Source organism: Macrosteles quadrilineatus, unplaced genomic scaffold, assembly GCF_028750875.1.
Source record: "Macrosteles quadrilineatus isolate MER2022 unplaced genomic scaffold, UCM_ALF_1.0 Scaffold_1__1_contigs__length_201487025, whole genome shotgun sequence".
Taxonomy (NCBI): Eukaryota; Metazoa; Arthropoda; class Insecta; order Hemiptera; family Cicadellidae; genus Macrosteles; species Macrosteles quadrilineatus.
Window position 1 is genome coordinate 188,798,187 of NW_026542594.1, and position 13,111 is coordinate 188,811,297.

Below are 13,111 nucleotides of genomic sequence, written 5' to 3' on the forward strand. Positions count from 1 at the left end.
CCTCTTTATACAAAATGAAATGTTTCTAGGTTGGTTATATATGCATTTATAGCAAACTAGCCATTCAAATATTTTCGGGGAATTCCCCATATATGCCTGGGAATGATCGCGTCTGATGACCAACCTTAAATTTCTTTATACTTTTGCTCCTTGTATGGGCTTTTACTTTTCGCATGTGAACATTGTTCAATTAACTTAATCATCATACTCAGGCCTTTTAAGGTGGATTTCAATAAGTTTTATTTTGTGTAAAAAATTTTGTTTGAGTCTCAGCAGCGTTCAACCCAACGCCTGGCAGTGAACTTGATATGAAAACGACAAGTTTGCTGAAAGAAACTTGGGGATTAAATGAGCTCAACTTGTTATAATTTAATGCAAAAAAATATTTCCATAATAATTTTAATGGTAGGAATTAGAGAAAGGCTCCAGTCACACCAAGAGATCCTAGTTCTGTAAGATTAATCCAACCTAAATTAATTGTTGAGATGAACAAAGGCGACAATGATGGGGGAAGGGCCCTTGTGCAACTATGTATCTCAATTGCCACTTTGATGACACAATAAAAAACCAGGTTTTGTAAACATTGTTGCTATTAGAATTGATTCTTACCAACTGCTTCATGTGATTGACCGAAGTTGTACGATTGTTCCAGCAATTCGCCGAGGAGACGGTTGGACTCGGCGTGGCAGTTAACGGCAAGTTCATCATGAGTTGTTCAGCCGCTAATCAGCTGGTCATTTGGGATTTGAAGGGCTCAGTGCTGACAACCTTAGATACATGTCTGCTGAATACATTCAGGGCTAAAGTGTCTCCTTGTGGACGCTTCGTGGTGGCATCAGGTTGGTAGTACTTTATTTTTTTTCAGTTATGAACTTGAGATATTTATTCAAAGTTACCTTTTTGGCGGTAGCATTTGTTTTTGTGATTTTTATGCCTTACTGCCTAAGAATGTCAGCCTCCATCGCAAAATATATCAGAGATTAGATTGGCAGCACTGTTACAGTATGTTGTGAACTGCATTAGTCTAGGGCTGATTGCTCATACTGGGTATTACCAATTTACCATTGACTTTACGATACCTAAGTAGACATACCATATACATAGTCCAGTTATAGCTAATATTTTTGAGTATTACTTCCCGGATTATTTACAAATTATCTTAGAGAGGTTAAGTAACTATTTCTGCCCACGTAATCCACAATTTGTCTATATGGTGACTGGTTTTGGCGCCTATGGCATCATTTTGTAAATACTTTAATTCACAATGCTAACACAAAATATGCGCTTATTTTCTCACAGCCCTCAGTGTTTACTAACTAATAAAGCTGTTTGACGATGATATTTCTCAGGTTTCGCCCCCGATGTGAAGGTATGGGAAGTAGTGTTCGCCAAGACAGGAGAGTTCAAGCAGGTTTCAAGGGCGTTTGAGCTGGCCGGACATTCAAGCGGTGTGTATGACTTTGACTTCAGCTCAGACTCTAGCCGAATAGCTACGGTCAGCAAAGACGGAACGTGGAAAGTCTTCAACACAAATAGTAAGTGTAATTCACAGAAGTTTAAGTAATTTCTTGGCACTCATGATGTTTTATTCTTTTTATGTCCCAATTCAAATCCCAGGACATTAGGCTATAGCCCGGAGTAGTTTTTACAAATAACTTCAGGCTAGGCATTATCAAGTGGATAAAATCCATTGGTGAATGGTGAGATTTTAACCCAGAACCTCTGGGACAAAGTCCTGAGCTCTATCACTGGTCCAGCTCACTCTCTAGGCTCTATTGAGATTAGAGATATTATAATTATTATGACACTTTAGCTACATGATAATTCAGCTGGGTGGCTGAGTGGTTATACTGCCTAGTAATCCAAAGGTCGCTGGTTTGATTCTGAGAACAGTCCGTAGCTTTTTGATGGTTTAAAACTAGATCCAGCTGTCCTTGATCATTGGACTTAATAAATGTTTAATGAAACAGCTGATCTTAGTCAGTAACAAAGCTACATAAAGCACAACACTCTTATTTTACACTCATTCTTAACTCATATTTGGGTTAGAATACGCACCTAGTAATATCAGCTGAGCTTATCATCGCAGCTGATTACGGACACAGACGCTCCTGACACGACATGCGACCTGACCATTGTACCCTGACTCGTTCTCCGCCGCCTGCCCCACCCCTCTAGACACACTTTGAAATCTGTAGAATTCCTGTCACTATTACAGTTCATTTATTTTTATTAAACTTAGTTATGCCACCTAATATTTTTCACATAGCCATTCATCTCACAATTTTTTTTCTTGCAACTCCATTTACATCATATTTTTACCTCATCATATCTCCTGTCATTTATTTATTTATTACATTTGATTATAAATGTTATGTTTGGACGCAACTACAGTCGACGCACAGGCTCGCTGCCCATGTCGGCTTATTCCTTATTAACATGTACGCGTTTTTTAAAACATAGATGTAATGTAAAGGTTAATTTTATTTTATTCTTTTAAATTCACTTATGTTTTTTTCCTTCCTTTAAATATTTGTGTACATATTCTGTAAATAATTTGTTGGAATAAAGAGATAATTCATTCATTCATTCATTCATTCAATAAAATAGGTTAGTAATAAAATACTTCCCCATATGAAATGATAGTGATAGTGCCGCACCCCTCTAGGTCTGTCTTGAAATAATGTGTAAACCAGTTTCATGCTAGAGTCTAGCGTCCTAGAATGTGAAGGTGCGAAACCAATGACATAACTCAATACTCATTGTCCTTTGCGTGTTCCAGTTGAATTTGAGAAAGGAGAAGACCCACACTTGTGTGTGACTGGGAAGTACAATGCAAGCTCGGCTGCGGCACATCTCGCGTTGTCTCCCAACGGAGAAGTGGTCGCTATAGCAACCGGTGCAACACTCAGTCTATACTCAGCTCTCTCTGGCGTCTGTGATAAAGTCATAGACAACGTTTATAGCAATGGTAAGTCTACCGGAGTTAATTCGGGACACTTGTGAGGTAACTAACATTTGGGATGGAAAATATTCTGAAGTGGCAATGCCAATTCATCTAGACTGTTATTTTCATGTCGAACTACCTGATTTTTCATCCAAAGCAATTTAACAAACAATGAAAATTAGTTCCTGTTTTGTTACTATTTTAACTGATTAGTTGTATTATAAAGAATTTCTACTTCTTTTTTTTTACCTAAAAAGTCTATGATTCGATAACTAGCAAAGGCATAGCCTGGTGTAGGCCTAAATATAAAGTTTAAGACTGCACTGATCCTTGAGAGTTTGGATCAAACTGGAATAGTTCAAATTATTTTATTTAATTAAAAAATTCTAGTCCATTCTCTTTTTAAAGAGTCTTTTTGACTAAATTGAGTCACCTTATCAAAACCTCATCTAACTTCAATTTTTTGCATGTTACCCCTTGATTTGATTTTCATTTTAATCAGAACTTTTTCAACAGAGTTTGGTTTAATCGTTGCAATTTATCATGGCAATGTTTAAAAACTGTTCCATTTATACCTGTAGAAAATACACACCGCAAAGTGAGCAAGTGTAGCGTCCCTTACCTCAGAGGTCTATCTAATGTTAATCAGATTACTAGCTTCCCTATTCAAAATCCATCTTTTTAAGCAAAGAAAATTGTAAAAAAATTTAAATCAATCACAACCTTGAACACAGCGTTTAGCTTGTGAAATCGATAGAATTATATAAAATCAACTACACCCTTGAATCGTATAATTCGGTAAATCTTTACATAAACATCTATTTTACTTATTTAATACGCAAGCAGATTTTTTGTGACAATTACTCCTCCGAAACTACTGAACCGATTGTGATGTTTTTGGTGTCATTGGAAAGAACGTAACGTGAAGTTGTGCAGGAAACTTTCTTTTTAGGGAAATAATGAGAGAGTGAGGCACTGGAGCCCTTTAAAGTTTCATATTTCTCCATAAGATTAACATTGGAAACAAATATTGTTATAATACTCCAGCTGTTGTCAGAAATCATAAGTGAGAAGAAGAGCATGTTAATTATTGTAAACAGTCAATTTAACAGTTTGCTACAAACATTAGCTGACTTGGTTGAAATTCGTTTTAAAATAACGCCTGTAATACTTAGCAATTGCTCGAATTAGAGCAACAGGGACACTAGTATACCAAAATACATTACCAGTAGACATTTTGAAAATAGCTACAGTTTATATCTCCAAACCAAAGAGGATAATGAGCAGACAATTTTTACCAAAGATTGTTTTAAACATAACCATTCCAATTTTTTATTCCTTACAATATTGTTTTGTTCTGAGGTCTCCTCATATGCCGCTACTGCCATCTACTACAAACTTCAACTGTTTACCATTGCATGTCATTTGACCGCTGTTGCGTGCTAAGACTGCCTCTTTGCATGTGAAAGTGTGTTAAACGAAGTGCAAACAAGCTGTGAAAGTGAAACTCTTTGCTCAGCTAGTTATGTGGCTGTTTGGTGAACATGCTAATCTTGTTGACTTTGAAAGTTAAGCGATGTTGACATCAGTTTCAACCCATGTACTTCTTTGTCAGACGTCCAAGCCCATTTTGGATACTTAAAAGACCTTTTTGGTCTTAAAAAAGGAAATTTTTAGTGGATACCCCCTGTTGGAAAGAAGCTATTACCGTAGGTAGTTAATAACTTCATTGCTAATTAACATCATTATCAACTTCAATCTTATAGCTGAATTGCACATGTTTGAGGACAAATTTGTACAAAAAGTTAGAATGAAATAAAAAATGGAAATTTGCTTAGCCTGCAGGTTTTTAGTGGCAAGGTTATTTTAATATGTGTTATTCCTTACTCTTGTGTATTAAAGTTTCTTTTCCAAATGATTGATTATCCCTAGTCCTATCATTTTTGAACATCCTCTTTATCGAAAATGTTCCGCTTATTACCATTATAAACTAATTGAATGTCTATAAGATTAGCCTTATGTAGAATGTTATGGACTAATTTGTTTCTTAATCCACATTTCACATACAAAAATAGATTTAAAAGCAATGTTCACACATTAAAAGTGTTTTCAAACCATATCAAAACTAGTACTTTAAAATAGACACCTATCATACTACAAAATATATCAAGACCTTCATCGGCTAACTTGTACTTTGGTATTCCTTTAAGATTATTTAAAATTTAATATAACATACACACACAAGGAAAAATATGGTACTTTTCACACTCATCTACATTTACCTCAACACATTTTTACATTTGTACAAAATAAGTTAATCTTCCAAAGTACAATATCACAGTCAATTCCTCAACTTGTCCAACTTCAACTTCTACGTCAGTTGATCACCTCGTCCATCTCGTTTATTGGTTGAACCTTGTACAGCTGTTGGAGATGTTTCACAACGTCATAGTCCAAAGCTGGATTGTTTGGTCTGGTCAGTTCGTTCTCCGCAGACGACCCCAAGGAGGATTTCCACGTGTGTAGCCAGCCAATAGGAGTGTCCGGGCGTGTTTTTACTCTGTTGGGTGTGTAAACATGGTTCTCGCTGGAGGCGAACGCCTGGTCTAGCTCCGGGACGTGTCGCTTCTTGCTTGAACCTTCAGCGTCTGGCCCAAGTGGCTGAGTCCGTGTTTGAGGTCCGAGTTCAACTTGGATTTGGAAGTCTGCGTTTGGCCCAACTCGGAAACCGACGCCGAGCCTGGAGTCTGTGCCTGTTGATAGAGATTGGTTTAGAGACGCAAAATACTTAAATTTTCTTAAAAAATAATGAGAGTTGTTTATATTTTAATTACAATCTCTAGATGGATGTTTTTGTAATGCTCGAAAGGTATTATTTCAGACTTTTGTGCCTATTTTGAGGGAGGGGTTGGTGAAACCATACCTTTAGTCAGGCCCACGGTTAGCATATGACACACTAGGACCCGAGAGGTAGTTGCGCGCCCCTCCTCCCCTTATTTTGCTATCCTCATTTTCGGTTGCTTGTGCCTCCATAAAACCAAAAACCTCTTCCGCCCCTGGGCCCATTTATAATAGTGGCCTTTCTTTAACTGTCTGGTGTAACCATTGGCATAGCCTGGAATGCCTAACCAAGGCTAGAGTTTAAACCTTAACAGGTTTTGAGTTTTGATAGGCATGCTACACTGTTGTGATAGGTAATAAACAAGTGTAGGATGAGTTTCCCTTTCCACGGACAACTACTAACTGCAGTTGTGGATGTCTGCGTATTTAACTAAACACCCAGGACCGCAGTGACCAATGGAGCAGATAACTCCCAGCTGTAGCCTTGAGGCCACGATGGATACCCATCGTCTACAGTCTACAGTGAGGTCGAAGGCCTGTAGGTGTTATGTTAGGTGGGTGATCTGAAATTCAGACAACAAGCGGTAGGTGGAGTCCCCAGAGTACTGCGACGACCCAGGGATCTGTGTGTTAAACCAGACTTGCGTGTAAACATGTAGACGAGCGTGGGAATGACGGATAAAGATGGAAAGCCCACGCTCACTGTGGTGGAAGAGACAGTCATAGGTATCTGTGCAAAGAGCCGGATACAGGGCTCAGGGGGTGTGTGATACCAGACGCCCAGATGACAGCGGTGACTGATAGGGAGTGTGAATTGTGACTGCGGTAGCTACGATACTGAGCTAGCCTACAGCAACGGTCAGGTGAGGCCCGATGAGCCCCAACCTACTGCGGCTAGGAGTGGGGCAGAATGAGCCTCAGCTGCGGCTGTAACAGGTGGACAACTATGAACCCCAGGCTACAGAAGCAGATAGAGCTAACCCATACTTATTTCGTGTGCAGGAAACCAAAACAATTACAGGGGTGGCGATGGAAGGCCACCATGTTGATCACTGCGGTGGAAGGGGCAGTGGCCGAATTGATCTGGACCATACGGACATTTGTGTGATAAACCAGATGCTCCAGTTTGCTGAAGTGGTAACCCTCAACCCAGGCAACGGCATGGTTGAGGGTTAAAGTTAAATCTAGGCGCAAACCCTTGGAGGATAACCAAGATCTCTGTACTCAGGTCTAACCGGAAACTTAGCGTGTGGTGTGGTACTTGAACCAGGCATATTTAACTGGTGTTTTATGTTACAGTTCTGAAAAGTATGTCATTCCTTTTTGTTAGTGATACAAGATTTTTTGTTTTGTTTGATAGAAGTGGCATTTTTTATCAAAGTAATTCAAACACTTAGCAAAGCGTTCAAAACACCTCAAACCAATATTAAACTCTAAGAATGTTTAGTTTATGTCTTTACAACCTTCTAACATTGATTTTTAAAAGTATTATAAATAATATTAATATATATTTTTTAATATATTACTTTACTAATTTTTACCTTTGAATATTGGAGGAATATTGGTGTACAAGAATGACAGCAATGTTGGAAGTTCTTCAGGAATAAACAAAGCCTCTGACAGTCCTGAAAACAAACTAGAATGTACCTACATTACTGATCGAACATTTACAAAGAATCACTTTCAAACTGAAAAAAGTACATCTATTTAGAAGAATATTTTGAAGATTTGTAAAAAATTAGATAAAATACATACACCAATAATATAAATCCTATGTAAAGGATCTGTTTATATTTTGACCCATCTGTGTAGGGGTTTCAATTTAATTAGTAACCTAGTTATCTTGATTTTGGAAATCTAAATTTAAATACCGATTCATTTTGTGACTGGACAAACTAGATTTGTTGTGAAACACATTGGATTGGAACCTGAGTGAAAGTTTGATTTGGGTTGAAAATGTAAACTCGCTCTTGCCAAAGAAAGTGTATCATCTAAAATTCAGATTTGAATCTCTCAAAGATTTCAAACTTATCTTATTTTACTGTGTAATGACAGTTATTATTTAATTCTAACGATTTAAAATTTATTAGAACCTTACTTCAAGGGTTTGTGACAAAAGAAGATTGCATACAATAACTGTCATAAAATTGATTTATAATATTCAAGTAGAATTTCCGGTTAATGAAAAAAGCTTATTGGAAATTATTTAATACTCTTTATTTTAAAACCTATGAGATTACAATTTAGTTAATAAAGTACATATTTAAAAAAATCACACAAAATAACATCTACAAATAGTGCTTGTAATGTTTTCTATCATGACATACGACTGAATTGTTGGTATGGATCAATGCATAATGGTAATGAGCAAAAAGAAAAAAAAAACGGTAAACCATTTTGTATTAAATTAAAAATTCTTACCTTACCTAGTACAGCTAGTATCACCTAGTTCACTCGAATGATTTTATAAGAACTTTTACCATTCATGCTAAACCAATCTGACCTCAATAATTATGATACAAAATTTTAAAATTCAAAAACCATCACAGCATAAGCTAAACTGGTTTAATTTGTCTACGCAATAATTGACACTAAAAATGTACAATAAACCTGCGCTATATATAAAATAATTTAATCTAAAACCAAATTCAAATGCGTGGCTCTCGGAGTTTTATTTTTCTGATTTTCGGGATAGCTATTTAAATTATACTTTTCTTAAAGATTTTCGCAATATGAATTTTTTTCATTCCTACTATTACAATGATGTTCTTATTTTTTTTTAGAACAACTATGCTTTAGCCATCCAGATTTAAGTATTCTTTCACTATTTACCAATTTTGTTGATTTATTATGATGTTTAAGATGAATAAAACAATCAAATCAAACTCACCCACAAAGGACAGCCAAGCCGTGTACAAGACCAGTAACTTCATCCTCACATGTTTGGGTGAAAGTGTGTTCTGGGCTCCGCATTCTCAAGTGAAAGACTTTCTACTTCCCCCTTCTCTTCTGTCATTGAATGACTGTGACTGTGACTGAGCTGGATTACTCAATAGTTCTCTTTGATGTCTCCTTGGATTTATCTTCAGAACATTTGTTGTACTAAGAAATTGTTTTTATGTTCTTACATTCTGTAAACATTCATTTTTATTTTTTGTTTTCAGGTTTATTATGGTGAATATTTTTAATAACTTAAATTAGTATAGGAAAAAAATGTGTAAAATAAAAAGTTTGGAAAGAGGTATACGTGCTCAAATGGGAATTTTTTAGTTCAAAACTTGTTTTTTATGTGATATCTTTTTACCTTCAAAAGATTATGTTTGAGACAGTTACTAGGTGAAAACAACTATTGATTTATAAATAGTATAAAGTTTGTTGATTGTAGATGTATTTCATAAATAATAGTGATTTTACTAACTTAATCAGGTTAAAATCCATTTTCATAAACGGTTTCATTTCTTGTTTACAATCCAACTTTAGTTAAACAATGCAACTGAAGGATCAGCTGTTAATTACAATAAAAAAATACAAAGTGCAATCTAGAAATAAATCAAACACTAGGTGAGCTAAGCCCTAAATTAAATAAACCTTTTTGTTATATTTGTCTCTGCTTTAAAAAACACCTAAATCGTGAACATCATTTAAGTAGAACAAACGGTAAGGCCTACCATACACGTTCCGGTTTTCCTTCAGTCCCGGACTGTACAGTCCTGTACAGGCCCGGCCTTGAGGCCGATTTGAACGTGTATGGTGAATCCCGCAGTCCAAGACAGTGCTGCTTCCCCCTCCCCCTATAAATTTTAAGCATTATCGCAGTCGCATCCTTTCTTCATCGTCAGTCAACTACTGGTGAAAGCATAATCGGAGTTGTGTTGTTTGTTGTTTTGTTGGTATAGTTTTCGCATTTTGGCGTTGTAGTGTTGTGTAGTGATTTCGGTACTTCACATAAATAATGTATACCTGGTCAAGAGACTTGACACTCGAATTCATAGAGAAATACCACGGTCACAATGCATCTGGAAAATAAAAAATAAAGAATTCCACAACAGGGAAATGAGGAAAGCAACCTATCAAGAATTATTGGATTTTGTGAAGAAGGCGAACCTAAAAGTCACAAAAGACACTGTGGTAAAAAAAAATTAAGAAGTGCGTTTAGAAAAGAGTTGAAAAAATAAATAAAATCGTCTCAAAAACTCCAAACTGTGCAGTTCCGGACTGAGCGTGTGTGGAGAGGTCACGACTCCGGCCAAACTGTGCAGTTCGGACGGAACGTGTATGGCAGGCCTAAAGGGATGCTACTGAGGTATTCCCTTCTATTTTAAGTGTATTATGTAGTAGCAAAAAAAATGAGTAAAGTTAAATAAAATAACGTTTTCTAATCTCTTCAGTAGCATGGTAAAAACATACTTAAACATACTTAAAATGAATTTCCTCTATAAGGAAGGTGCTGTTACTTTGGCACTGTAAGACCTTGACTAAGAAATGATTTACTTTTTTGTTCTGATGTCCCCAGTGACCAAAAATACTATCTGTTCAACTTCATGTGTTAACGAGTTAATCTCAATTAATTAATTGGCTCCTTTTTCTGTTCTGATCACACTCACAGTTTTAACAGTGACGAATCAGACAGGTAACTTACTGCTGACAATTATTTAACTAGAACAGAACAACAACTAAACTTCCATTGTTAAAAGTTTGAAAAAAGTTATAATGGTTCGCGATTATAAAAAGAAAGGATTAATACTATCTTATCAAAATAACAAAGTTCCTACTGGATTGACAGTACAGTAGACTCCCTATTATCCGGACACCTTTTAACCGGACATCGGTTTAACCGGACTACACTCGGCGGTAATGACATCTCTTTAACCGGACAAATTTTATCAGCACATCGGTTTAACCGGACTAGATCGGCAGGAAGTGGGTGGTACTGAAACGACTGTTCTCGTGGGAAAGATTTGAGACCAGTGATCACGTGTCTAAATACAATGTTCTCCTAAATTTAAGTCAATTACTGTATAGAGGATGCATTAAAACGGTCTGTTTTAATGAGTTTTTGGGGACGTCTGTTTAACCGGAAACCCCGTTATCTAGACTGGCCTCGGTCCTGAGAAGTTCGGATAAGAGGGAGTCTACTGTAAATACTACAGTAAGAATTTATCAATAATACCTTCGTGCTTACAGGTGACATATTAAGAAAACCTAACAATCCTATACCTTTGTCCATCAAAATTCAATGCCACCTCTTCTTTCTTTTACTGTACATGATGGCGAGGGGGTTTAGGAGAAGAAATCCAACCACTTGTGGTGCACTGGGACGGGGGGCGTCGTCCTGTAATCCAGCTACTAGTAGGTCACGAATTGTGGATATTTATAGGCATGCACTGTGGATGCAATACTCCCTGGTGTGGATTAACGTCCGCTACTGAGTACTACGACTATCCACAGTGCTATCTAAAAATTAGACCAATTCGTATACACCAAGGCGAAAATGTGGTTCGGATTCCACTATAAACTGTAGGTCCCTTAGTTGCCATTGGCTGTATGGGCTACTAATTAACAGCTGTTTCTAAGGAATGTCGGCCTTAGTCACTAACAAGACTACAAGATCGCGCCACTCATCCTTCACTCATCTCCATTCATACTTGGCTTAAAATACCTACTTTGTATGGTCACCATTTCTTTGAAAAGTATAAAAGTATAAAGTATTGAATGTTTCCTCTGTCCCTTACTTTTCTACCGTACATCCAAAACTAAATAATCTGGTTGCAGGTCCGATATCTCGAGTGTTGTTTGACTCCGCTGGAGACTACGTGTTGACGGCCGGTGAGAAGCATGTCCGAGTCTTCCACAACATGACGGGACGACGGACGGCCATCGTGTCCGCCCGGGACAAGCTGTCCACCTCCGGTATTTCCACGGCCACTAGGGAGAGACTCGAGGGCATCGTGAAAGAAGCTGAAGAGTTCCTCAAGAGTTTCAAAGAGCCTGTGGCCTTTAAGGGTAAATAGCGAAATGGCTACGAAGGAACCCCACTTATCTAAATATTGGTTATAGTTAACTATTGGTAAACTAGCTATTTGGTATTTCATCGGGACTATATAATATACATGGTGTCCCACAAAGAGGTTGCTTTTTTTAATTGAGACACCGGAGGTATCAAAGGCTTGAAACTTTAGAGGTACAATAAGAAACGTATGAAAAAAATCAACAAGTCTCACTTGACCTGATGTCAGAACAAAATGGCAGGAATCTAAGTAGCCTAATGGTGTTTTTTTGTTAAAGTAATTTATTTGATGCAAAGCAAAACCATTTTTAAATAATGCCTGATTACAAGTGAATCAAAAATAAAGAGACGGGAAAGAGTTAAATCAGAGAGATCAAAGATATCTTCAGCAGTTGTTTTCACGTTTAATTACCATATAGGCCTACTACAAATGTATGTAATCTATTATTTTTAATAATCCACATTTTTTGAACCTCCAATGGTATGATATACAAGTCATGTTGTCGTCTGCTCCATTAAAATTGTTGGCCAAGCCAAACCAACTACCTGCGCTACTACAGTGGTCAGTTCCCGTTTCCTAAATAATCTTCTAATTGATACAAATTTGTTCATCATGGTTTCAGTTAACCCAAGTTTTGGTTTACCGGGTGCGGGTTGAATCTAATGTATACCATTTCAAAAAACATGTTTAGACTCAACCTTTTATTCTTATAAATAAAAATTAAGTCAATTAATAATTGCATTCAATGAAATGAAATGAAAAAATTCTTTATTTTACCAGGCAAAGTTAGGGCCACATGGCCCTCTCTTACACTTAACCTGACAAACTTAAATATAAATAAATAAAAATACAATGAAATTTCTTAATCTAATATAAATATACATATTTAACACATCAAGAACACGTTAAGCAAAAATTCAATTTATTTAACTAATTTACTAATTAAAAAAAAATAGTAATTATTATAAATAGAATATACAAAAGAAAACACACACACACACACACACGCATACGCACCAGCAATCGCGCAAAGACGCAGAAGCCCTAGGACATGCCAGCCGAGACCATTTGCTCAAAGTAGAGATTTTTTAGTGCCGCCACAAACTGGGAACGTTTATCAAGGGATTTAATGTGTAGGGGCAGGCTGCTCCAAAGACGGCAAGCGGTAACAACAAAAGCCCTGTCATAAGCGGTGGTCACATGATGAGGTATACGCAATGTGATCGAAGAAGAACGAGAAATTCGTGAACTACCCTGAGACACAAATTTAAAATCTGATGTAAAATATTTCGGGGAGCCTGATTTCAAAATTAAA

At 36.8% G+C, this 13,111-nt stretch overlaps 2 protein-coding genes across 2 annotated transcripts in view; one reads left to right on the plus strand and one right to left on the minus strand.

The window, feature by feature from the left end:
• Positions 1-12,562, plus strand: part of LOC128992405 (transducin beta-like protein 2) — a 47,734-nt gene extending 35,172 nt beyond the window's left edge. The window contains exons 4-7 of the mRNA XM_054415996.1: positions 653-839; positions 1,350-1,535; positions 2,783-2,971; positions 11,561-12,562. Of these exons, the coding sequence (XP_054271971.1) occupies positions 653-839; positions 1,350-1,535; positions 2,783-2,971; positions 11,561-11,799 (801 nt within the window). The 3' untranslated portion in view covers positions 11,800-12,562. The remainder of the gene's footprint in view (positions 1-652; positions 840-1,349; positions 1,536-2,782; positions 2,972-11,560) is intronic.
• LOC128992432 (uncharacterized) lies at positions 5,204-8,756 on the minus strand. The gene is made up of 3 exons (XM_054416006.1): positions 8,679-8,756; positions 7,330-7,413; positions 5,204-5,700 (listed from the first exon to the last, which is right to left on the minus strand). Exons 1-3 carry the CDS (start codon positions 8,719-8,721, stop codon positions 5,324-5,326), a joined length of 504 nt encoding a protein of 167 aa, XP_054271981.1. The 5' UTR covers positions 8,722-8,756; the 3' UTR covers positions 5,204-5,323.
• Positions 12,563-13,111: the final 549 nt, after the last annotated feature.